The sequence below is a fragment of the Balaenoptera musculus genome, chromosome 7, assembly GCF_009873245.2.
Source record: "Balaenoptera musculus isolate JJ_BM4_2016_0621 chromosome 7, mBalMus1.pri.v3, whole genome shotgun sequence".
In the NCBI taxonomy this organism is placed as follows: domain Eukaryota; kingdom Metazoa; phylum Chordata; class Mammalia; order Artiodactyla; family Balaenopteridae; genus Balaenoptera; species Balaenoptera musculus.
This window is the reverse complement of record NC_045791.1, coordinates 46,566,249-46,587,718: the sequence shown is the minus strand read 5'-3', so window position 1 is coordinate 46,587,718 and position 21,470 is coordinate 46,566,249. Positions and strand designations below refer to the sequence as shown.

General features: G+C 36.2%; 1 protein-coding gene across 7 annotated transcripts in view; it reads left to right on the top strand.

Moving 5' to 3' along the window:
* GRB14 (growth factor receptor bound protein 14) overlaps nucleotides 1-21,470 on the top strand; it is a 177,945-nt gene that overhangs the window by 91,422 nt on the left and 65,053 nt on the right. The window contains exon 1 of one of the 7 annotated variants that reach the window (XM_036858657.1): nucleotides 17,125-17,296. The exons of 5 other annotated variants lie outside the window; for them this stretch is intronic. In XM_036858657.1, the coding sequence (XP_036714552.1) occupies nucleotides 17,234-17,296 (63 nt within the window). In that variant the 5' untranslated portion in view covers nucleotides 17,125-17,233. Of the gene's footprint in view, nucleotides 1-17,124; nucleotides 17,297-21,470 lie in introns of those variants that run through there. One more of the 7 variants, XM_036858659.1, reaches the window with a different exon arrangement.

The window sequence follows — 21,470 nt, the reverse complement described above, 5'->3', positions numbered from 1 at the left end:
TTCTTTGCCTCATATATACCTTTTGCTCTTTTTTCCTTTCTCTTTGCTCTTCTTATATCAATTGAATGTTTTTACTGTGATATTCCAGTTCACTAATCTTCTCTTTGGCTATATCCAACCTGCTATTAAAGCCATATTTTGAGTTTTTTGTTTTATTATTGTACTTTACACTTCTAGAATATCTATTTTATTTATTTTTATAGATCTGAGTTCTTTTGTGAATTCTCCATTTTGTCATTTATTTTCTTGAACACATTATTTACAATTATTTTGAAGTCCATATCTGATCCAATATCTAGATCTTTTTGTATGGTGTTTCCTCCTCTCTCCCCCTGCCCTGTTTTTTTTGTATGCCAGTTGACTTTTTAAATCAGATGTTGGACATTGAGTATAAAAATTGAAGAAGTTTTAAAGAAGTCGCCTTCTTCCTGAGGCTGTTCACTCTAGTCTCTGATTGGATGGATAACCTCAATCCATTCATGAGAGTATCTGAGATGACCAAAGACAACTGCCACAAGGAGGAATAATGGGTGGTATAGTTTAATGGTAGAAGATTTAAAGCTAGGCAAATTTAGAAAAGAGGAAGGAAGATATGTCTAAAAATAACAATGAGGATCAAGAAGAACCTCTGCCCACCTCTGGGCCATGAGAAGTGTGGAACAGTGATCTTCAGTGATAGTGAGAGTTCAGTTAGAATGAAGGCAAAATTGAGGGAAGAGATTAAATTTTGTGGGATTTTGTTCATGATTAATTGTGAGATCCAGAGGCATAGTAAAAGGATTTCAGCAGTTGGGAAAGTGTGGGGTGACAAGGAGGTGAGGTACTGATCCAGAGAATATGGGGACTGAGGATGGATGACCTGGGAGTTCTGGGCTTGGAGTAGCTGACGTAAACAGGGAAAAGTGCATAAAGAGATTATTTTGAGGGACTCTCAGACAGATACTCATGGTGAAACTGTAAGGAGGGAGAATCTTTCTACCAGGACATAAAGTTCTGTATTCTCCTATTAACTATTATGATAACAGTGTGGAAGAGGAGGTGTGTGGAGATCTGAAGCTTCCGCTTAATTCCTAGAATGAACTATAAGAGAAGAAAATAAGTGGATTGATTTTGGAGATATTTGCAAAGTAAAATTAGCAAGACTTGGTGATAGAATGGATATGAGGTGTGAACAATGAGGCATGTCCAAAATTACGCCCAAATTTCTGGCTGTTGCAGCTGAATAGATGGATAGTAGTGCCATTCACTGAGCTAGAAACACTAGAAGAAGACCAGATTTGGGTGTCAGATGGTGACATTGTGAGTTTGATTTGGACTTTTTGAGTATAAGGTGCATTTGAGTCATCCAAATGGGGATATCAAATAGCCAATTAAATACATGAGTCTGTTGCTTCACAGAGATATCGGAGCAGGAGATGTGAGTATGTGGGCATCTGCTTATATGGTGGTGATTGAAGTTTTTGGACAGAGTGAGCTGGCCAAATGAGAGTCAACAGAGAGAAGCTAGCCAAGAATGTTCACATATGCTGAAGGGCAAATAGAAAGGAGGATGAAAATGTTCATTTTACTTAACTTCAAGGAGATCATTGGTAAGAGGGTTGGATTAAGTCCTTCAGAGTAGAAGCCTTAGATTATAGTTGGAGAAGTTTGTTGGTAAAAGAAAAAATGATATTTTAGCTGGAGAGAAATTTTAGTATCTTTTATTTTTAAATCTAGGGGCTTCAGTATGTTTAAAAGCCAGTGAGAGAAGTCTGGTTGAAAAAAAATTAAATATACAGAAGAAAGAAAAGAGCATAACATAAGGCTCCTAGGAAACTGGAGAGAAAGGGGGATGTATTAGTTTCCTATTGTTGCTGTAACAAACTACAGCAAAAATTAGTAGCTCAAAACAAGACACATTTATTATCTTACAATTTCGGAAATCTGAAACCAGGTCATTGGGCTAAAATCAAGGTGTCAGCCTTTTTCCTTCTGGAGACTCCATCTACTTGCCTTCTCTAGCATCTGGCTCTTGGTCCCACATCACTGACCCCTGCTTCTGTTTTTACATCTCTTCATTTCTGTTTCCGTTGGCACATCACTTTTTCTGACGCTGACCCTCCCTACCTTCGCCTTGTAAGGACCCTTGTGAATATCTTGAGACCACCTGTATAATTCAGGATAATCTTCGGTTATCAAGATCTTTAACTTAATCACATCTGCAAAGCCCTTTTTATCATGTAAGCTAATACATACAGAACCACAGATTCCGGGGATTAGGATGTGGACTTCTGTTTTTTTTGATGGAGGGGAGCATTATTCAGCCTGCCAAGGATAGAAAGGACCATTTTCTAATTTAATTGGAAACAAGGAAGGTAGAACATGTGCAAGACATGGGTGTGTCTGTAAAAATATATTTGGGGGCACATATTACATATTTTCTCTTTAAAATGGAGTTGTTGCACTTGCTTGAGGGGAGAGGCAGACAGGAAATTCAGGGAAGAAAGTTCTAACCTAACAACTAGAGCACTCCTTCATTTAGCCAATAGTTAATAAGAACCTGCTGGGAACCTGATGGGTACAGGGGTACAAAGTTATAAACACACAGCAGTTATTATCTTTCTATACACAGTTAGAGGTTTTCAAGGTGTGCTAAATGACCATTTGACCAGAGGCATTTAAAAAGGATTCCTGGGTACTAAGTTACAGATGACCTCACAGATAATTCTGATATTTACTGATTGTTATAAGTAACGTGTACTTCCTAAATACAATATATTTTAAAGAAATGGGTAACATATCATAGAATGCATTAAATGCTAATACCAGAGATAATTGCTCAGAAGTAAGGAGTGTAGTAAGTATTCTTAAGGAGTCCTTGTCAATATTTGAGCAGTCAGAGCTCATGACACTCTACTTTTACTAAGTACTTGAACTTTAACTTGAATAATCTTATAGCTCTTTACATTTTAAGTTTTACATGAATAGTACATGAACTATAAATATTATAAAAAAATAAATACATTAAAAATAACCACTTCGCGATCACAGGTCTCCTCAATCTCACTTTCTTCCCTAGAGATCAAGATTGTTAAAAATTTGGCATGGATTCTTTTAGGTTTTTTTTTTTTCTTATGGGTTTACTGACACATGTGTATATGTGAAAGTATAGGTATTTTCTTTGTTTTTTACACAAATGGGGTCATACTAAATTATTGCTCTATAGTTAAAAAAATTCAACATTATGTTTTTGCAATCTTTTTTGTTAATCTGTATGTTAGTTCTGTCAGTTGCTACCTACTAGTGCATAGACTGAATGCAATATATTTTATTAATATGTAACCATTTTCAATACATGAGTTGTTTCCAAATTTTTCTCTTGTAAGCAGTGATACAGTGAACATTCTTCCAGATGCCTTTCTAATGTTTATGCTAGTTAGTCTAGAGAATCAGGAAAGGAGTAGTTATATCAAAAGGCGTGGCTTCTCAAGGTTTTTATAGATGCTGCCAGATTTCATTCCTTAAAGTCTATTCCCATTTATTCTACTTTCTTTTATGTCGGACAGTACCACTTTCTTCCTAACACTCGTGCCAGCATTTGACATGATCAATATTTAAAATATTTGTCCAGTAGTGAAAGTGCCTTATTTTAATGTATGTTTCTTTTGGTTACTAGTGAGACTGAATATTTTTTTCAAGTTTTTATATTCAGTGGTGTAATATGTTTGTTCATGTGTATGTGAATTGTGTGTTCATATCTGCCTTTTGGTTCATTTTTATTTTGGGAGGTATTTATTTTTTCTGTTAATTTTTAGGAACTCTTTGTATATTCTGAGTATTAGTCCTCTCTTAAATGTGTTGTACACATATTCTCTCAATCTGTGCCTGGTGTTCGAATTTTAATTTGTTGAATTTTTTTATGGCTTCGAGGTCTAGATTATTAAAATTCTTTGGTTATTTTTTCTAACGTATATAAATTAGTTAAATTAGTGAAATTTTGGGAATTTCTTTTTAGTTTTCTAATTTTGGAGTCCATTTTAGTATCAGGTTAAAGAATATCCTTTGTTACTCAAATGGGTAGAGTCAGTCTTTTTTGAGTATCTCATCCTTTCTCCCTTGATTTTCTGTACCAACTGCTGCATATACACATGGATCTGTAGGTAACTTTTTAAAAATTGGATGACTGCCTTTTTATATTATGTTAGGTATGTCAGGTATAGAAAGACACTCATTGATCTTGTTCTTCTAACTTTCTTGGCTATAATTACACATTTTCTTTACTCTGAAACAGTTTGAAAAGCAGAGACATCATCTGTTCCTTAAAGATTATGTAGAATTTCTCTGTAAAATAAACTATCTGTAGTGGCCTACCTTTTTGGGGAATAGCTCTTTGACAACTTGCTGTCTTTCTTCTATCGTAATTAATGTCTTTGAATTTTCTGTTTGCTGGATTCAATATGTATAAATTATATTGTCCTAGAGAATTATCAATTTCATCCAGATTTTATTTACATAAAATTGTGGGAAGTATTTTCTTAATATTCTTTTAATTGCTTCTTCATTTCTCTAGTATTATTTCTTATTTTATATATTGTTACTTTCCCTTTTTTCCCCCTTGATTTGTTTCACTAACTATTTATCTGTTTTATTTTTTCCCCCCAAAGATCAGATCTTGCATTTATTTATTAGTTCTACATTTTGCATTTTTTCCAAGTTTTAATTTCTACTTTTATTTTTACTAAATTTCTTCTTTCTGCTTTCCTCAGATTTAACTTAATGATATTTTCTAAATTTTGGATACTAATGAATTTATTTTCATTCTTGTTTATTAATAGATATGTGTTTAAGGCTATGAATTATAGTGTGAGAACTGTTAGCAGTAAAAGATGTGATGTGTAGTGTTTTCATTAAATTCATTATTCTTATTAGTAGTAGTATTATTTATTTATTTATTTAAAAAATAAATTTATTTATTTATTTATTTATGGCTGTGTTGGGTCTTCGTTTCTGTGCGAGGGCTTTCTCCAGTTGTGGCAAGTGGGGGCCACTCTTCATGGCGGTGCGCGGTCCTCTCACTATCGCGGCCTCTCTTGTTGTGGAGCACAGGCTCCAGACGCGCAGGCTCAGTAATTGTGGCTCACAAGCCCAGTTGCTCCGCGGCATGTGGGATCCTCCCAGACCAGGGCTCGAACCCGTGTCCCCTGCATTGGCAGGAAGATTCTCAACCACTGCGCCACCAGGGAAGCCCAGTAGTAGTAGTATTATATAGATATTCTGCAATTTCAACTTTTATTTTTTTCTTTGGAGAGTTATGTAAAGAGTCTTAAAATTTTTCCTAACCCCAGATTTTATTAGTAATTTTTCATTTTATTGTACTGTGATCAGAAACTGTTGTCTGCATTCTTTACACTATTAGAATTTATTGGGGTTTTATCTGTGACCTAAAATGGGACCAAGTTTTTTTTTTAACCTTTTAATTTTTTTTAATAAATGTATTTATTTTATTTATTTATTTTTGGCTGCATTGGGTCTTCGTTGCTGCGCACGGACTTTCTCTAGTTGCGCAAGCAGGGGCTAATCTTCATTGCGGTGTGCGGGCTTCTCATTGCAGTGACTTCTCTTGTGCGGAGCACAGGCTCTAGGCACGCGGGCTTCAGTAGTTTGTAGCATGCGGGCTCAGTAGCTGTGGCTCGCGGGCTCTAGAGCTCAGGCTCAGTAGTTGTGGCGCACGGGCTTAGTTGCTCCGCGGCATGTGGGATCTTCCCAGACCAGGGCTCGAACCTGTGTCCCCTGCATTGGCAGGCAGATTCTTAACCACTGCGCCACCAGGGAAGCCCTAAGCATTTTCTTAAAGAGAAGTTATATTCTCTGACTTAACATTAGAATTCAAAATGTAACAGTTAAATCTATTTTGTTGTTTATATTAGCCTATTTATATTTTTCATATTTATATCTACTTTTTTTTTTTTTTTAATTTATTTTTTATTTTATGGCTGTGTTGGGTCTTCGTTTCTGTGCGAGGGCTTTCTCTAGTTGTGGCAAGCGGGGGCCACTCTTCATCACGGTGCGCGGGCCTCTCACTATCGCGGCCTCTCTTGTTGCGGAGCACAGGCTCCAGATGCGCAGGCTCAGTAATTGTGGCTCACGGGCCCAGTTGCTCCGCGGCATGTGGGATCCTCCCAGACCAGGGCTCAAACCCGTGTCCCCTACATTGACAGGCAGACTCCCAACCACTGCGCCACCAGGGAAGCCCCTATATCTACTTTTTAATACACCTGTTCATCATGGTTTGAGAGGGTTGGATAGTAGTCTATTAATAGTGTGTCTCTATCCGATTTTCCTTATATCTCCTGTACCTATGTGTATTGTATGACACCTAGACATTCATAACCAATATATTTTTTATTGTGAATCACATCTTTTAGCATTAAAGTTTTCTTCATTGCTTGTTTAGTGCTTTTCTGTCCTGAGTTCAGTCTTGCATGATATTGACCACTGTATTCTTTCCTTCCCTCCCTCCCTCTGTTCTTTCTCCATCCCTCCTTCCCTTCTTTCTTTTTTTTCTTTCTCGCCCACCCCCCCCCTCCCCTTACCCCCACCACATTCTTTGTTTTCAAACTTTCTCAGTCACTGGGTTATAGGAGTCTCTTTCCCACCGAATAGAGTGGAATCTGCTTTATGATTCAAATGGAAAGTTTGTTTTCTTTCAGTAGGTAAGTTTGGCTCTCTAACATTTATTGAGATAACATAAAAGTTTGGTGCTAATACTGTTATACTATTTTATATTATGTTTTAAAATTTATAGGTTTTGAAGAAAATTTACAAGGTGTTCTGCCTTCTTAGCATTGTGTTCTTTTAATTAGAAAGGTTTATATTTCTGTTATCATTATGACTATAACTACATGGAAACCCTTCAACCTCTTATTTCTTTAAACATTATCTATTAATCCCCTCTAAGGAGCAATAATAAAATTAATATTTTTCTTCTTCCTCCTCCATTTTCTACCAGCTGATTTTAGCATTATAAAATAATTTAGTTAAATTCTCCTGTGATTTATCAGTTTTAAAATAATATCTTTTGATCTCAGTAACATTCCATGTTTTTCCTCCTTCAGCCTTTATCTTTCCATGTTTCTTTTATCATTTCTGCATTTTAAGGCTTATATTACTTATATTTTATTATAGCAACATAATTACATAGGGATTTAGTCCCATAATTAGTTTTGGTATTTATTATAGTCCTTTTACTTTGAATTTTCCAGCTGGCTCTCGGATGACTGCAATTTATCTCCTAGTAAATTCCTCAAGAAGGTTCCATGGGAACAAGATTTTATGTGCTTTCATATGTTCAAAACTTTTGAATATTGTCTGTTACCTTTACAGTCAATGAGTTTTGCTAGATTAAAAAATCTCATTTCTATTTTCTTTCCCCAAGGATTTCATGAGCATTACTCCATCCAGTGGAGTAACTAAAAGACAGTGGGGTCCACTGAAACTTGTTGAATGTTATTGTGGAGAAATACTGCAACAGATTGATTTCCCCCTAATGAGCTACTGGGGCTTTTTTGCCTTGATGTCCAAAGCATTCTGTAAATTTCAAGTCCAATAAAGTAGGGCATTTTACTGTTGACTATTAAAATGAGTTTCTCTGGGGACGTGTGCCCTTCAATATGTATTTTATTTTATGTTTTAAGCATTAAAATAGTGTTTCAGATTTATTAGTAGTAAATTTGGAATAGGGAAATCAATATAGACCATAAGGAAAACTTGAACTTTCTATTCGTTTCCCAGCTACCCACTCACTTTTCATACAAAACAGACCTTGACTCCCACATCTGAGTGAAATGGGTCTGCAGAATCTTTCGGGGAATGATAGGGTACCAGTGGCCAGCCTCAAACCTTGTCAGGTCTGAAAATAAGATTACAAGAAGGAAATAACATTTCAGTCTTGTCTTGAGAGACATAACCTAGGTTCAGTTACGACTGCGTTTGCCATGTGAGGGTAAAGAGCTCAGTGTCCATTTATTGGTCAGTGTGGCAGGCAAGGTATGCAAGATGGAGCCAATTGTTTGAGCTAAATTAATGCAGTTTTTTTTTTTTTTTAAAACTCATTGTTACCTATTTTGTAACTTACTCATTCTTCTGTAGGGGAAAGAAAGACTGTGGAAGAGAATGAAGAGGTTAACTGAGTATAGTAAAATATGCATCCCTCAATAGAAATATAAGGAATGGAGTGATAATCGTCACCCTTTTCCTAAAATCTTGTTTGAAATTTCCCTACTGTTACACTACAACTGAAGCTTTCACACCACTCTATACGGACTTCTACATTCTGTATTTTATAGCTAGAAATACACTAATAAATTTTTACAAAATATCGCATATGCTTACTATTGTTCCTAGTGTATTGCTAAATACCTATTAAGCTGTGGACAAATTATCAATGAACATTACACAAGTAGCTTAATTCTCCATGTTGGGATAATAGACCAACCCACTGCACAACTCTATTCTTATTTTCAGACAGTGGAACTCTTATATTGCTTTTCCCTAAAGTATACTGACGTATTTTATCTTAGTCGTAAAGTATGAAGATGTCCTTCTCTCAACAGAGTATGAAACACGCCTTTAGTGGAATGTTGAACCCTCGTTTCAGAGCAAAATAATATATGGCTATCAGAGCCTATTAAGAGGAAAATACTTAAATTCTTTTAGAAGTAAACTTTGTATGGAATGAGTTTCTGATGTGCCCCTCTAATCTTTTTTTTTTTTAATTGAGGTATAGTTGATTTACAATGTTGTGTAAGTTTCAGGTGTACAGCAAAGTGATTTCAGTTATACATATATATGTATATCTATATATCTATTTCAGATTTCAGTAGTATTTTTATTATAAAAAGTTTTCTTATATTTTATTTTTATATATTTATTCTTTTCCATTATTTTGATTTTCTTCTGGGGAGATTCCAGTTACACATGTATAGATCTCTTTTACTTGTCTTTAGTTCTCTGTTTCTAATACTTCTTAAATTTAAAACAGTTTTCTTCTCTCTTTGGTTGCATTTTTGTATCTGTCATCTATTACCTCGACTTTGATGGATTTCAATACATAGCAATTAAATCTCTGGAGCTCTGCTAGCTGATGTTTCATCTCCTCTTACTGTCTTGGTGTTTCTTCTCTATCCTTTTAATTGTCTGCTTTGTGTGTGAACAGATACGATTTTGCTTCATTAATTAAAAAAAAAAATAATTTATTTAATTATTTTTGGCTGTGTTGGGTCTTCGTTTCTGTGCGAGGGCTTTCTCCAGTTGCGGCAAGCGGGGGCCACTCTTCATCGCGGTGCGCGGGCCTCTCACTATCACGGCCTCTATTGTTGCAGAGCACAGGCTCCAGACGCTCAGGCTCAGTAGTTGTGGCTCGCGGGCCTAGTTGCTCTGCGGCATGTGGGATCCTCCCAGACCAGGGCTCGAACCCGTGTACCCTGCATTAGCAGGCAGATTCTCAACCACTGCGCCACCAGGGAAGCCCCCCATTAAGTATTTTTTGTTCTTGGTTTAATGTATGATCTTAAATTTTATCTGTTCTTTGGCAGTGCTTTTCTTGCAAGTAGTCCTCATCTGCCATTTGTTTTTCCTGTGCCTTTTCTCCTTTCTTCCCATTCATAGTATGTTTGTACAGATTCGATGATGGTTCTGTTTTGTTATTCATCTTCAAAGCAGTGGGTTTTTCTTGGAACATATTTATGGGAGGTTCATGAGGAAGACAGTCACAGTTTAGGTACTAAGTTAAAAAGACTTCCTTTTTTGTGTTTGAATTTTATTTTCAGTCTTTAATTCTTCTAAGCTAAGGGATATGGGAAGGTGTGACATTTTTCTTAATATAATGACTTCCCACTGCTACAGAGGTATGGTCTTCCTGCAAAAATGGATTTCTGACCTCCTTTTTTTCCCGTTATTTATTTATTTATTTTAATAAATTTATTTATTTATTTATTTTTGGGTGTGTTGGGTCTTCGTTTCTGTGCGAGGGCTTTCTCCAGTTGCGGCGAGCGGGGGCCACTCTTCATCGCGGTGCGCGGGCCTCTCACCGTCACGGCCTCTCTTGCTGCGGGGCATAAGCTCCAGACGCGCAGGCTCAGTAGTTGTGGCTCACGGGCCTAGTTGCTCTGCGGCATGTGGGATCTTCCCAGACCAGGGCTCGAACCCGTGTCCCCTGCATTGGCAGACACAGTCTCAACCACTGTGCCACCAGGGAAGCCCTGTTTCCGTTATTTTTTAAGGATTTTTGTGCCTATGTTCATGGGGGATATTGAGAAACTGGATAATATTTTGATGCCAGTCTGATTCTCATACCTTGCAGGTAAATGATAATTCCTCTCTCAGGAAGTGTTAGGAATTTTATCTTTTCTCTTTGAATTTGTCACATTTCCCACTATTTGTCTAACATGACTACTTTTTTGTTCAAATTAGCCATCGGGGGGCACTTTTAGTTTAAAATTTGTAACTATTCAGCTCAGGGAACTTCTGTCTTTTCTTTCTTATTCCTTGTGCTTTCTTTTTTTACTCTTTCTGTAACTCATATTCTATGTGTGTTGATCTTTTTAGATTGTTCCTCCATGGTTTCTTTTTCTTTTCGTTTCTTTGACTTTTCCCTTCACATTGTGAGAGACATTTTCTCAACTTTATCTTCTATACTGTTTATTAGTTGTTAGCTTTGTTTATTACAGTATTGTTTGGAAGTTCTGGGTTGCCTCATCCTCTACATTCCTTTTCTCTTAAGTATTTATATAGTATTTAAGATGACCTTATATTTTCTCTAAATATACTCTAAACCTAAGTTCTCTGGATCTGTCTTCACCATCTTTTCTCTTATACACAAATTCTGGCTATAATTTCTTGTGCTCTTATCAGTCTAATCCCAATGATTTCTAGCTTCTAGAGATTCTTTTAATTTATGGTATACTGAAGGTACCATTCTTATATCCCAGCATAGCAAAAAAAAGAAATGATTTCTTCTTTCTTAGCAAGGAAATTATCTCTTTATTTTCTTTCTCTTCCTCCTTCTCCTTCTTGTCATTTTAAGGTTTTGGGGGCATGAAGAAAGTTAGGTGCTTGTTTTCTGTCTGCTTTCTTGATCTAACTATTTTTCTAAAGAGAACCTTAAAGTATATGAAATTTGAAGAGTGTAGGTAAGACATTTATCTTCTTATAGCCTATACTTTTGTTAATTATAATTTATGTTGGAAGCTCAAATACAGGGAAAAATTATAATTTTATTTATATTTGTTAATGTATTTGGCCACTTGAATCTGTGTTTCTACTTCCTTGTCATCTTTGAAATCTTGACTTCCTTCTAATCTGGTAATTTCCATTTCTCTCTAAGACTCATTTAGGACTCATTTCTCTGTTTCTGTTTTCCTTCCTTCTAGTCACTTCCATAGTTTGTCTTTCACACTGAGGTAAAATTCACATCTTATCAAATATCACTACCCTTGAGGATGAGAGTCAAATTTCTGAGCATGACATAGAATGACCATTCTTGTCTGGAAGCTCCTTCCATGTTTTTCATCTTTGTATATATTTCCATTACTTGGAATTACCTTCATTCTTGGATCTTTTGTCCACTTAGGGAACTTGTCTGCTATCTCATGGTGAAAGTAAGCTCTTTCTTTTTTATGGTTCCAGAACTTTATTTATACTCAGTTAAAGAACTTAACATATAGTTGTAGTTATTTTTAAGTGTCCATCTGCCCTCCTGTAGACAGTACAATACATTATGCCTCCTTGATAGGCAGCCATAATGCTCCTAGAAAGCTATGTCAGGTGAAGAATACATAGGCACTTTTAAAATACTTGACTGAACTGCAGATTGGTTATATTTATCATGACTAAGGCTTATAAGTCATTCAGTAATTTCTTTGAAAGAGGAAACTTTCTATCAGAGTTTAAATCAGTAAGAAATCCTAGGGGACTTCCCTGGTGGTGCAGTGGTTAAGACTCCGCACTCCCAAAGCAGAGGGCCCGGGTTCAATCCCTGGTCAGGGAACTAGATCCCACATGCATGCCCCAACTAAAAGTTTGCATGCCGCAACTAAGGAGCCCTCGAGCCACAGCTAAGGAGCTCGCCTGCCGCAACTAAGACCTAGCGCAACCAAATAAATAAATAAAATAAATAAATATGAGAAAAAAGAAATCCTAGACATTTTTGATGGAAGGAAGGAACTGTCAGAGTAGAGGGGGAGAAATAGGATAGAGGAAGATCAGATCAGGCCCATCAAGTGTAAAGAATGATGCCCTGTGTATACCTAGAGAAGCAAAAGGTCTTTGAGTAATATGAGCCGATAGAACTAGAGGTACTGAGTTTGTGTCTAAAGATCTAGACTGTTTATTGCTATTAAATGCTATAACCAAATATTTTAAGACTTTTCTAAAACCGGTGTTCTTAGGACAACAGTTAAATTTAGTGTCGACACTACTGACCACTAACAGAACTATGTCAGATAGCAAAAGAATATCCAAATGATCCTGTGAAGAAGACTGTGTGCTTTTGTTCAGATTAAATCATAAGGCTAGCAACTGTGAAGACGAGAAAGGGGGCTTGTCCGCCATGTAACCGGAGTGACTAGTCTTTCCACATTGATTGTGAGTGAACATGATGCCTGCTGTGTACAGAGAGCATCCTGCTAGGTATTCTGGGAGCAGCACAGGAGATGAAATCCTGGGTCCCACACTTAAGGATTATAGTCTCCTTAGGCAAACAACTGGGGCCTATGAAAGGATTTATTAGCTATCAAAGCAGTGTATTAGTGTGTGCAGAGAAAGGCATGAGAAATGGAAAAGTTTAAGTCCTAAAAAAAAAAGTACAAAACAAGGAATGATATAATTTAGATGGAGGAATGACTTCTTGGAGGGGTCAGTTTTGATCTGTATCTTTGGGGGAGTTAATGAATATGGAGGGGCAATGAGCTACCCCAAATGGGTAGCACAATAGCACAATATACAGGAGGAAAATGGAGGGGCAAACCAAGTTGTGTTTTGTGTAAAGCAGGAGACTGGTCGATTGGTTGGCTGAAGAAGTATTTGTAGGAATTAGTAATCAAGAAGCATTCTTGTGCCTTATAGCATTTTTTCCCCATGTATAAAGACACTTGGGGTGACAGAGTGATGGTTAAAGGGAAATTACACATGTCCCTACTTTCAGGGAGCCTACATTCTAAATGATATAAGGTGCTCACACATAGAAAACAGTAGCTGAAGCTTGACTAAACTGGTATATGATGAAGGGTAAAGAGATAGTCTGGAAAAAATAGATATGGTTTGAATCTGTAAAATGGGAACAAATGATGCCTGCTTTACGGGTTTGTTAGAATAAAATGAAATACCATATGTAAAGTGCCTAACACTTGACAGGCACTCTGTGTTTGTTGTCGCTCCCTCCTTTTCTACCTCTCAATTCTAAAGTAATATGTGCAAAAAAAAAAAAAGGAAGAAAGAAAAGGAGAGAAGCTTGAAGGATGAGAGATCAGTGAAACTTTCAGAAGAGGTGGGACTGGTTTTGGGCCTTAAAAGATTTGTGGGTTTTAGAGAGTGAACATTATGAAAAAAGAGGTGGAACTTGAACGCGCTTCAGGGAACTCCAAGGAGCTTTTGTTGATGTTGAGTGGGAGAAGAGGTCTGAAAGGCAGGCTTGGAACCTAGATGTTGGCTGGTGCTTATGTCGCATTCTTCTGCCCAGATTCCACCTTGTACACTGCTTTGACCAAGTGTTGACATGTTGCCATGTGTCAGCTCCTCTGATACGCAGGAGTTATCAACTTTGAATTCCCCATAGCAAATAGCATAGTACTCTACACATACTAAGGCCCTCAACGCTTATTTATTAGGTGAGTTAGTAAAACAAATGCTTAGGTACATCAGAAACAAGGGTGGTATGAAGATGACATTTTATGCTAATACTACATCAAATTATATAGTACAATGTGGGAGAGAATATTGTAGAGTAGAATAGTAGAGTATCTTGGGGAGGGCCAGATGTGGTGTTCACCTTGGCTGATTGACTTATGTACTTCGTGGACTTGGATAAGTTTTTGCAATACATACTTGTATCTGAGACCATTTTTAGCCGTCTGCTCTTCTGGCCTCAGTTTCCTCATCTATTGAATAGCTAGTACCTGCTTCATAGAGTTGTCATGAGGATTCAATGAAAACTAGCTCAATGCCTGGCTCGTACTGGGTGCTCACTTAAATATTATTAATTATCATCATAATACTTATTATATATTATTTTCTGTGTTATTCTTAATTCACATTGAAACTTTGATATGCATATTTTGAGTGACAAAATTCACTCTTGTTCTATCAAAGTGTTGAGCAAAGAACAAAATCATGTACAGTGCTATTCTATAGTATTTCATTGTTGACCTTGCTATATTGTTTGCAACCCTGTTATATCAAAATTTAATTTGGAAATAATGATCTGTGACACAGTCTAAGGAGAATGCATCTTAGGCCCAGTCCTCTGCAGGAGCAGTTCACGGAGTATTTCTCATCACCTGCCTTGGGCTCTTCCAGACCGTACACAAAACTGATATCCTTGATCCTCATAGCAATCCCCAAATTGTTGGCCATAGCTTTTTATCCCCATTTAGCAGCAGCTGAAGAAATTAAGGCTCAGGTGACAAGGTTAGTGAGTGGTGCAAGCCATTTATAATAATGGTAAAAAAAAAAAAAAGCATGGGCTAAAGTTAAATTTTGAATCAGCGTCTACAATAACTAGGAAGTGAGATACAGCACAGTCACTAGGAACACGTGGAAAAGATCGCTGAAAAATGAGACTCTGCCTGTTATTAAGTGTGAGTGTCGTCTCATTAGTCTTTCAGCCTGCTGACTGTGAGAAGAGTATGTGAGTTTTTTTCAAAGACCTTTTTGGCAACATAGAGTCACAAAATGCCACATTTCCCTCTTCATGGTTTTCACTGAAAATTTATAAACTTCAACTTTCAAGAGTTCCAAAGAGATGACCTATCATACTTCAGCAGTTCACTGTCTGTAGAATATTTTTTAAGGACAGGTATGTTGCACTGTAGTGAATATAGAGCCTGGACATTGTTTTGACTTGAAGGATTCATTTTAGTGTTTAAAAAGCTCTATCATGTGATGTGAAACAGCATCTCTGACTCCCCATTCGCCTAGACTTCAAAACTTGCAGTCGGCTTTGAGAACCTCACTCTGTATCTCCATCAGTTATCAAGTTCTGCGTATTCTTTTCTCTTAATCACTTTTCAAAGCAAATGTCGTTTCCTCCTTGAAGCCTGCCGTGATCTCACCTCTGATGTGTAGTTTCCTCTACCTTGGTGCACCCCTGGTACTTGGCATTTAATCACAATGAGACTCAGCCCTTTACTGAACGTGATTTTTAATTTAAAAATGAGTATCTCTATTCCACTATGAGGCAGTGACCATATCTTACTCATTAGCATGTACTTATCACCTAACACACTGCCTGGCACATAGTGGGTTCTTTGCCTCATGATTTAGTGGAATGAATTACTTTGATTATGGTGGAACCCTTTCTGAGACCAGAGATAACACTTCTTTGTAATATTCAAGCCTAAATTGAGAAAAGAAGAAAGAAAAATTGTAGATAATAAACTTGAAATTATGTAGTAACCATGGGCTTTGTTATTGTGTGCCTGCCAAAAAAGTGACTCAAGGTTAAACCAAAATCTTTTCCTTCACAAATGGTGACTCCCCTCCCAGTATTAGTAGATTTTTGTTAGTAGTTTTATTTTAAAAGACCATGATAAACCTAGTAGGATAAGAATAAAATGAATGCCCACAAATTAGATCTGTCTGTGACTTTTTTATTAAGTGAATTCCCCCCCAGCTGCCATTGTGAGCGAGCTGTGTAGGTTTTGAAATTCAAAGTAGGGAACCCTAGAGTTTGTAGTGTCTCTTTTTTTCTTTTGAGGAATATGAGATCACCATGCATATAAAACACACCCAAATGAACTCTGCCCAGTAGCAGTCTAGATAATGAAATGGAAAGTTTGTATCTGAGTTGCCGAGAATCTCCCATTTTGCCCTGTTACTACGACAACCACTTTGTGATCTAGAAGTGACAGGGAGCTCCCCTCATGCTGAACGCAGCATGTCATTCTCTGTGTCCTGGTTGGAGAGCACTGAGTAGGTGCTTGTTAAGGAATCGGTCCAAAGGGATTTTATAATATGAAAACTCAGATTAGTTTTAATATTGCAATACTTCTTGTCATTTTTGTGTTTCTCTTACTTTTTATTTAGACATTATTGAAAATTTTCTCATTAACCAGAAATGGACCCTTCTCCAACCCTCGAAAATACTGGAATACAATTTTTAGTTATTGTAAGAAAAAAGGCAAAATGGTTGTTAAAATTTTGAGAATGCTTTGAGCATGATTATTTAAATGCTTTGAATTGAATGAAATATGCTCAATTACACAGATCTGTGCTTTTAAAAAACATTAGCATTTGCAATTCATATGTTGTAGTTTTATGCCCCATTTATTAACAGTATTATTTAGGTTGATTGTTAAGGTAATATTTAACAGGAATAGTTAAGTGTGTAGCTTCAAGGATAGCTAAAAGGTCCATAATACAGAAATTTTAGCTGTTTGGGAGACGAAATACATAAATATATATTAAAATCCTTTTATTATGACTTGTAAAGTTTAACACTTTTGGACCAATTCTAACTTCAGGATTATTTTTTGTGCCTCATATAATATGTTTCAATCTACCCATTTATCACTTTTATGAGTAGCATAAGTAAATTTAGTGCATCTGCATATTTATACACTTTAAATAGACCAATGTAAACAGTTTCTTATCTGCCATATGTTGAAATGTTTTAGTAAAGTAAAGACATAACTGCCTAGTCAACAAAGAATGGCATTGAATTGCACTGTTTTGGAAAAAAAAAGTTAAGTGAACTAGATGGCTGTTAATCTGGTTCTTTAAATATCATAAACAAAAGTATCAGAATGTGTTTCCAAGGACAAAGGCGGAGTTTTCTGGGCTTTGATTGGTTGCTGCCTTGTCCTGTCCCACAGCCATCCTTAATTGGCTTTGGTAGATTGGAATCACATAAGCAGAGTGACATTTATTACTTTCCTAGTTGTTTCTTTGCACTGAGCCCCGAGATTCCCAAGGAGTAACTGTAAAAGATTTCTTTCATTTCGTCCATGATCTACGGGAGGGGATCGCTCTAAGAGCAGGCATGAGTTTGAGTGCAAGAAGAGTCACTCTGCCTGCAATAACGCCCATAGTTCTACAGAAAAGGGTATGTGACTTGTGCTTTTTTTTCTTTTCTTTTTCTTGCCGTTTTTTAATTTCCTGTTACTGTGTTTATTAATGTGTTGGAAACTTTCGTTACATATCCTGAGAGAGGCTATAATTCGTTGAGGCTATAGGTGATTAAAGGATAGATTATTGAAATTAGACTAATTATTGAAATTAGACTATTAAAAAAAAGCTGGGCCAGAACATCTCTGTAGTAAAAAAAAGCTCCATGTGAAAGTAGTTTGGTCTCGATTTCAGGGCATTGTGATGGAGACTGTATTGAAGATTTTTCTTTCTTTTTTTTTTTTCCCTTCTACTGTAACTTCAGGCCTCTTTGCCTTTAGTTCAATAGGCAATCTGCTAGCTATTATGTTTTATATTTGTTTACTAAGGAGCAGATTCTTTGTTTCACTATAATTCATAATACATCCATCTTCATTGTTGAATGGACTATATAATTGTTTTACTGTTTAAAACATATGGCACCAGTTTATTTTCCTCTGGTTTTCTACCCATTTCTATTGAGTTCCTGCTTACTTGCTTAAGAAAAACTTTCCATTAAGTTCCCTTGTGAAAAGGCTTTCTGTTAATTATTAATGCAGTCAGTCCTGTGTGTGAAAATATTTTGTCTATTGGTTTTTTGTAAAGTTTATTTCTATGTCTTACTTGCCACATCGTATTTTATAAGGTAATAAATACACCATGTAATGTAGCATTTAAGTAAAGCTGAATATACTGAACTTCTCTTGTAAATACATCAAATAAGAACCGTGTATTGAAATCCTTAAAGAATCAAATCTGTTGTATAGAAAAAAAAAAAGCACCAAAACACATTTTGACACTGTGCTTTCTGAATGGTTTTGGTGACACTAGAAACTGTAATGTTTATTTCTGTACCTGACTTTTAATGGTTAACTATTAGTGTATTTCATTAAGTCAAAGGTCATGGTTTAATTTATTTGAAAATGACACATCTTACAATTAGGGTGTCTTTTAAAAGAAGTGTCTCTTTTTATTGTTTTTAATTTTTAGGTTTTTAATTTATTTTCTTATCCAGTTGACTACTTATTCACCAGGGACATTTTACTTGGCAGTAAAACAGTATATGATAATTTTGCCAACATTTGTTCTTATCTTTCTTGATGTCTTTCTTTCATCTTAAGCAAATTTAATTAAAAATATTTTGCTTTGAGCTGGAGTCTTTACTTTGATTTAGACTTAGTAGTACATTAATAATGACCATATAGATTACCTGAGTCACTGGCAATGTGAAAAGGTATAATAGCATATATCAAATCTATATCCTTATGTTTGGATTCTTCTTTATCCAGTTAATACTGCAGTTTGGATTAACCAAGAAATTTTCATCATGTGGTTTTTTTGCACAACATGTTGGTGTGGTGGAAAGCATGCCACCTGGATTCTCCATTTCCTAGCTGTGTGATCTTGGGCAAGTCATTTAAACTCTCTGAGTCACTACTTTCTCACCTATAATATAATAGTGGAGAGATTTTCATTAAATGCTCTCTTCAGTCTTATTTGTGTCTATAATTCTGTGACTCAAATAATATATTTTGAATTTTCATAATTATAATAAAGTATTTAAACCATTTCTTATTAGAGTATAAAACATTAGAAGAAGATGCTATCATTTTCAAGGATTTGGAGCAGTTAATCTAGAGGAAATTTGTATGAGTAAAACTTAGCTAGAAAATAACATCCAGCACTGGTTGGTAAGTAGCAAAACAAGATTACTCTGCAAAGCTGTGATTATAATTGATGTTAGGTCTGAGCTGCCAATGGATACATCATTGTGATTTCTCTTGGTTCTTTTATAATAAGCTTCTAGTCAGGTTTCTATTATAATAATTAACATAAGTCAAAATTCCCTAAGCCCAAGTCCATGTTATTCCTTTCCAGTTGGTACACATATTAAATGTTCATATAATTTAGCACATCATTTGCTGAAAATACTTAATGCTATTTCTTTCTCCCGACAGTTTAATCCCCAGAGGACCCATTGTTGATAAGACTGTTCTGAAAATCTTAGTATCTCTTATTTTAGGAACTGGGTGTTTTTCTGACTAAAAAATATCCATCTGCTCTGGTTACACCATGCCTTTTTTTTCTAAGATAGGAAATTATTCCACACTTGTAATTAACTTGTTTTCTATATGCACCATAATTTAAGATGATACAAATTAATACAAGCATTTCTCAGTATTTTGGGGGCAGCTTCTCATTTTCCAAAGAACGTAGGTGCTTTTCCCACAGGTTTGGCATAGAGTTGGCACATCCTGAACGAGTGGTTCTTGCAAAATAATTTGTCAGCTAGAATCCTAATCATTTGAAAGGCTGAGGGCATTTCTGAAAATGCTTAATAGTGCTAGGGAGTAATTTTCTTATCAGCAAGTATATCTGATCTAAGTGGGCATAAGGTCTCCTGAGATTGGTTGGGAACTTGAACTTTAAACACGGCTCTTAACATGGTATGGGTCTTTTTTGTAGCACATCAAATATACTTTGATCTTTGAGGACCAGAGTAGTTCAGTGGACTCTCTATCAAGTAAATTGGAAAGAAATTTTTGACTTTTTCTAATTCTATCAGGATCCAATTTCCTTGATTCTAGTAATCAAGGTTCCAGTGAAGAAAGTTTCATCATCTCTCTCAGAAACGATCGTATCCTCATCAAGTGTTCTGAATGAGTTCTTCACCTCATAGCATTTTTCTCAGATAACTACTAGGTTATGCCTTTTTTTTTTTCAAATGAGAAGACTGAGTCTCTTGGATGTTGAGTGACTTATGCAAGGTCACCCAGAAGGTCAATGGCAAAGCTAGAAATAGAATCTAGGTCTTGTGACTTCCACTGTGTTTCTCTTATTAGATATGTGTTACCGCCTGAAATTAATATGTTAATGAAATTGCCTTATGGTGTGTATAACGGCCATTCAACTTCTAGTCTGGAATTAGCTTAGGCAAATCTTTTCATCTTCCTCTGCACCTCCACCAACTCCCATATGCTCTAGTGTAGAAAACATTTTATTCAGACAGCAATTGTAAGCAACAAAGTGTGTGTGTGTTTGTGTGTGTGTGTGTGTGAGAGAGAGAGAGAGAGAGAGAAAGGGAGAGAGGGAGAGAGTAAGAGAGAGAGAGATGGAAAGACAGTTTTACCCAGCGCTCTAATTGGGTTCATTACATCAAGAAACTATTTTAAGGTCCCAGAGAGTTAACAAAAACTCAAGCATTGTAAGGCTTATACTAAGTGCAATATAAAATTCACATTCTTTTTATATAAAGGTTGGAAGGTCTGAAGGCCAGATGCCCGTATTCTGATTCTGTGGGTAGGAAGGTTTCTACCTCTGTCAGATTAAAATTGTTCTGCATATTGTTTCCAAGCATTTCTACATTCTTTAGCCATACTACAATTATGAGAGACTTTCCTAGGCACACAAAATTCTAACGTGTCTTCCAGAATCTCAGAGAAAAAAGGAATACTTTTTGGAATATATTTTTTATAAGATTCAAATCATTTGAAAATCCAAAATCCATGAGTATAATATGGAGCAATGCCATTTATCAAAAGATCCAATTCCCCATCTATACAAGAGAATAGTTTGTTATATTCCTTTCCCTCCTCATACAATTAGAATTATTGCTGTGAATTTCTGAAAACAAGTTTGTAAAGAATGAAAGAATATAGATCATCATTATATCACTATTTTGCCCAGAAGCTTTTAAATACATACAAAATCAGTCCAAGCGAATGTAGCATTCGCTGTGCTTCGCGGCCTGGGTGCACTGGGGTTTCCTCAGCTTCATCTGAAGCCCCCACTCCAGCACATCGTTTTTCTCCTTGTGCTCCAAACAGGGTTTGCTGTTTGTCCCTCTGTACTTCTGCACCCAGTCTTGTGCTCCATGACCCGTGGACAACTCCAGGATCCTGTTATTGTCTGTGTCCCAGCTCAGGCTGTGGTACCATCCTGAAACCTTCTAAGACTGTTTCTTATCACATCCGTCTCAATGGTGTCTTGACTCGCGTGTCAACGGATGCACCTTTATTACTCATTTCTCAATGGAATAACTACTGCCATGTGACATCAGTTTTGGTATTACCTTTTATGATATTTAAGTCTTATTAGCTCTCCTTAGGGTGTATCTTAAGCTTTCTGGCTTT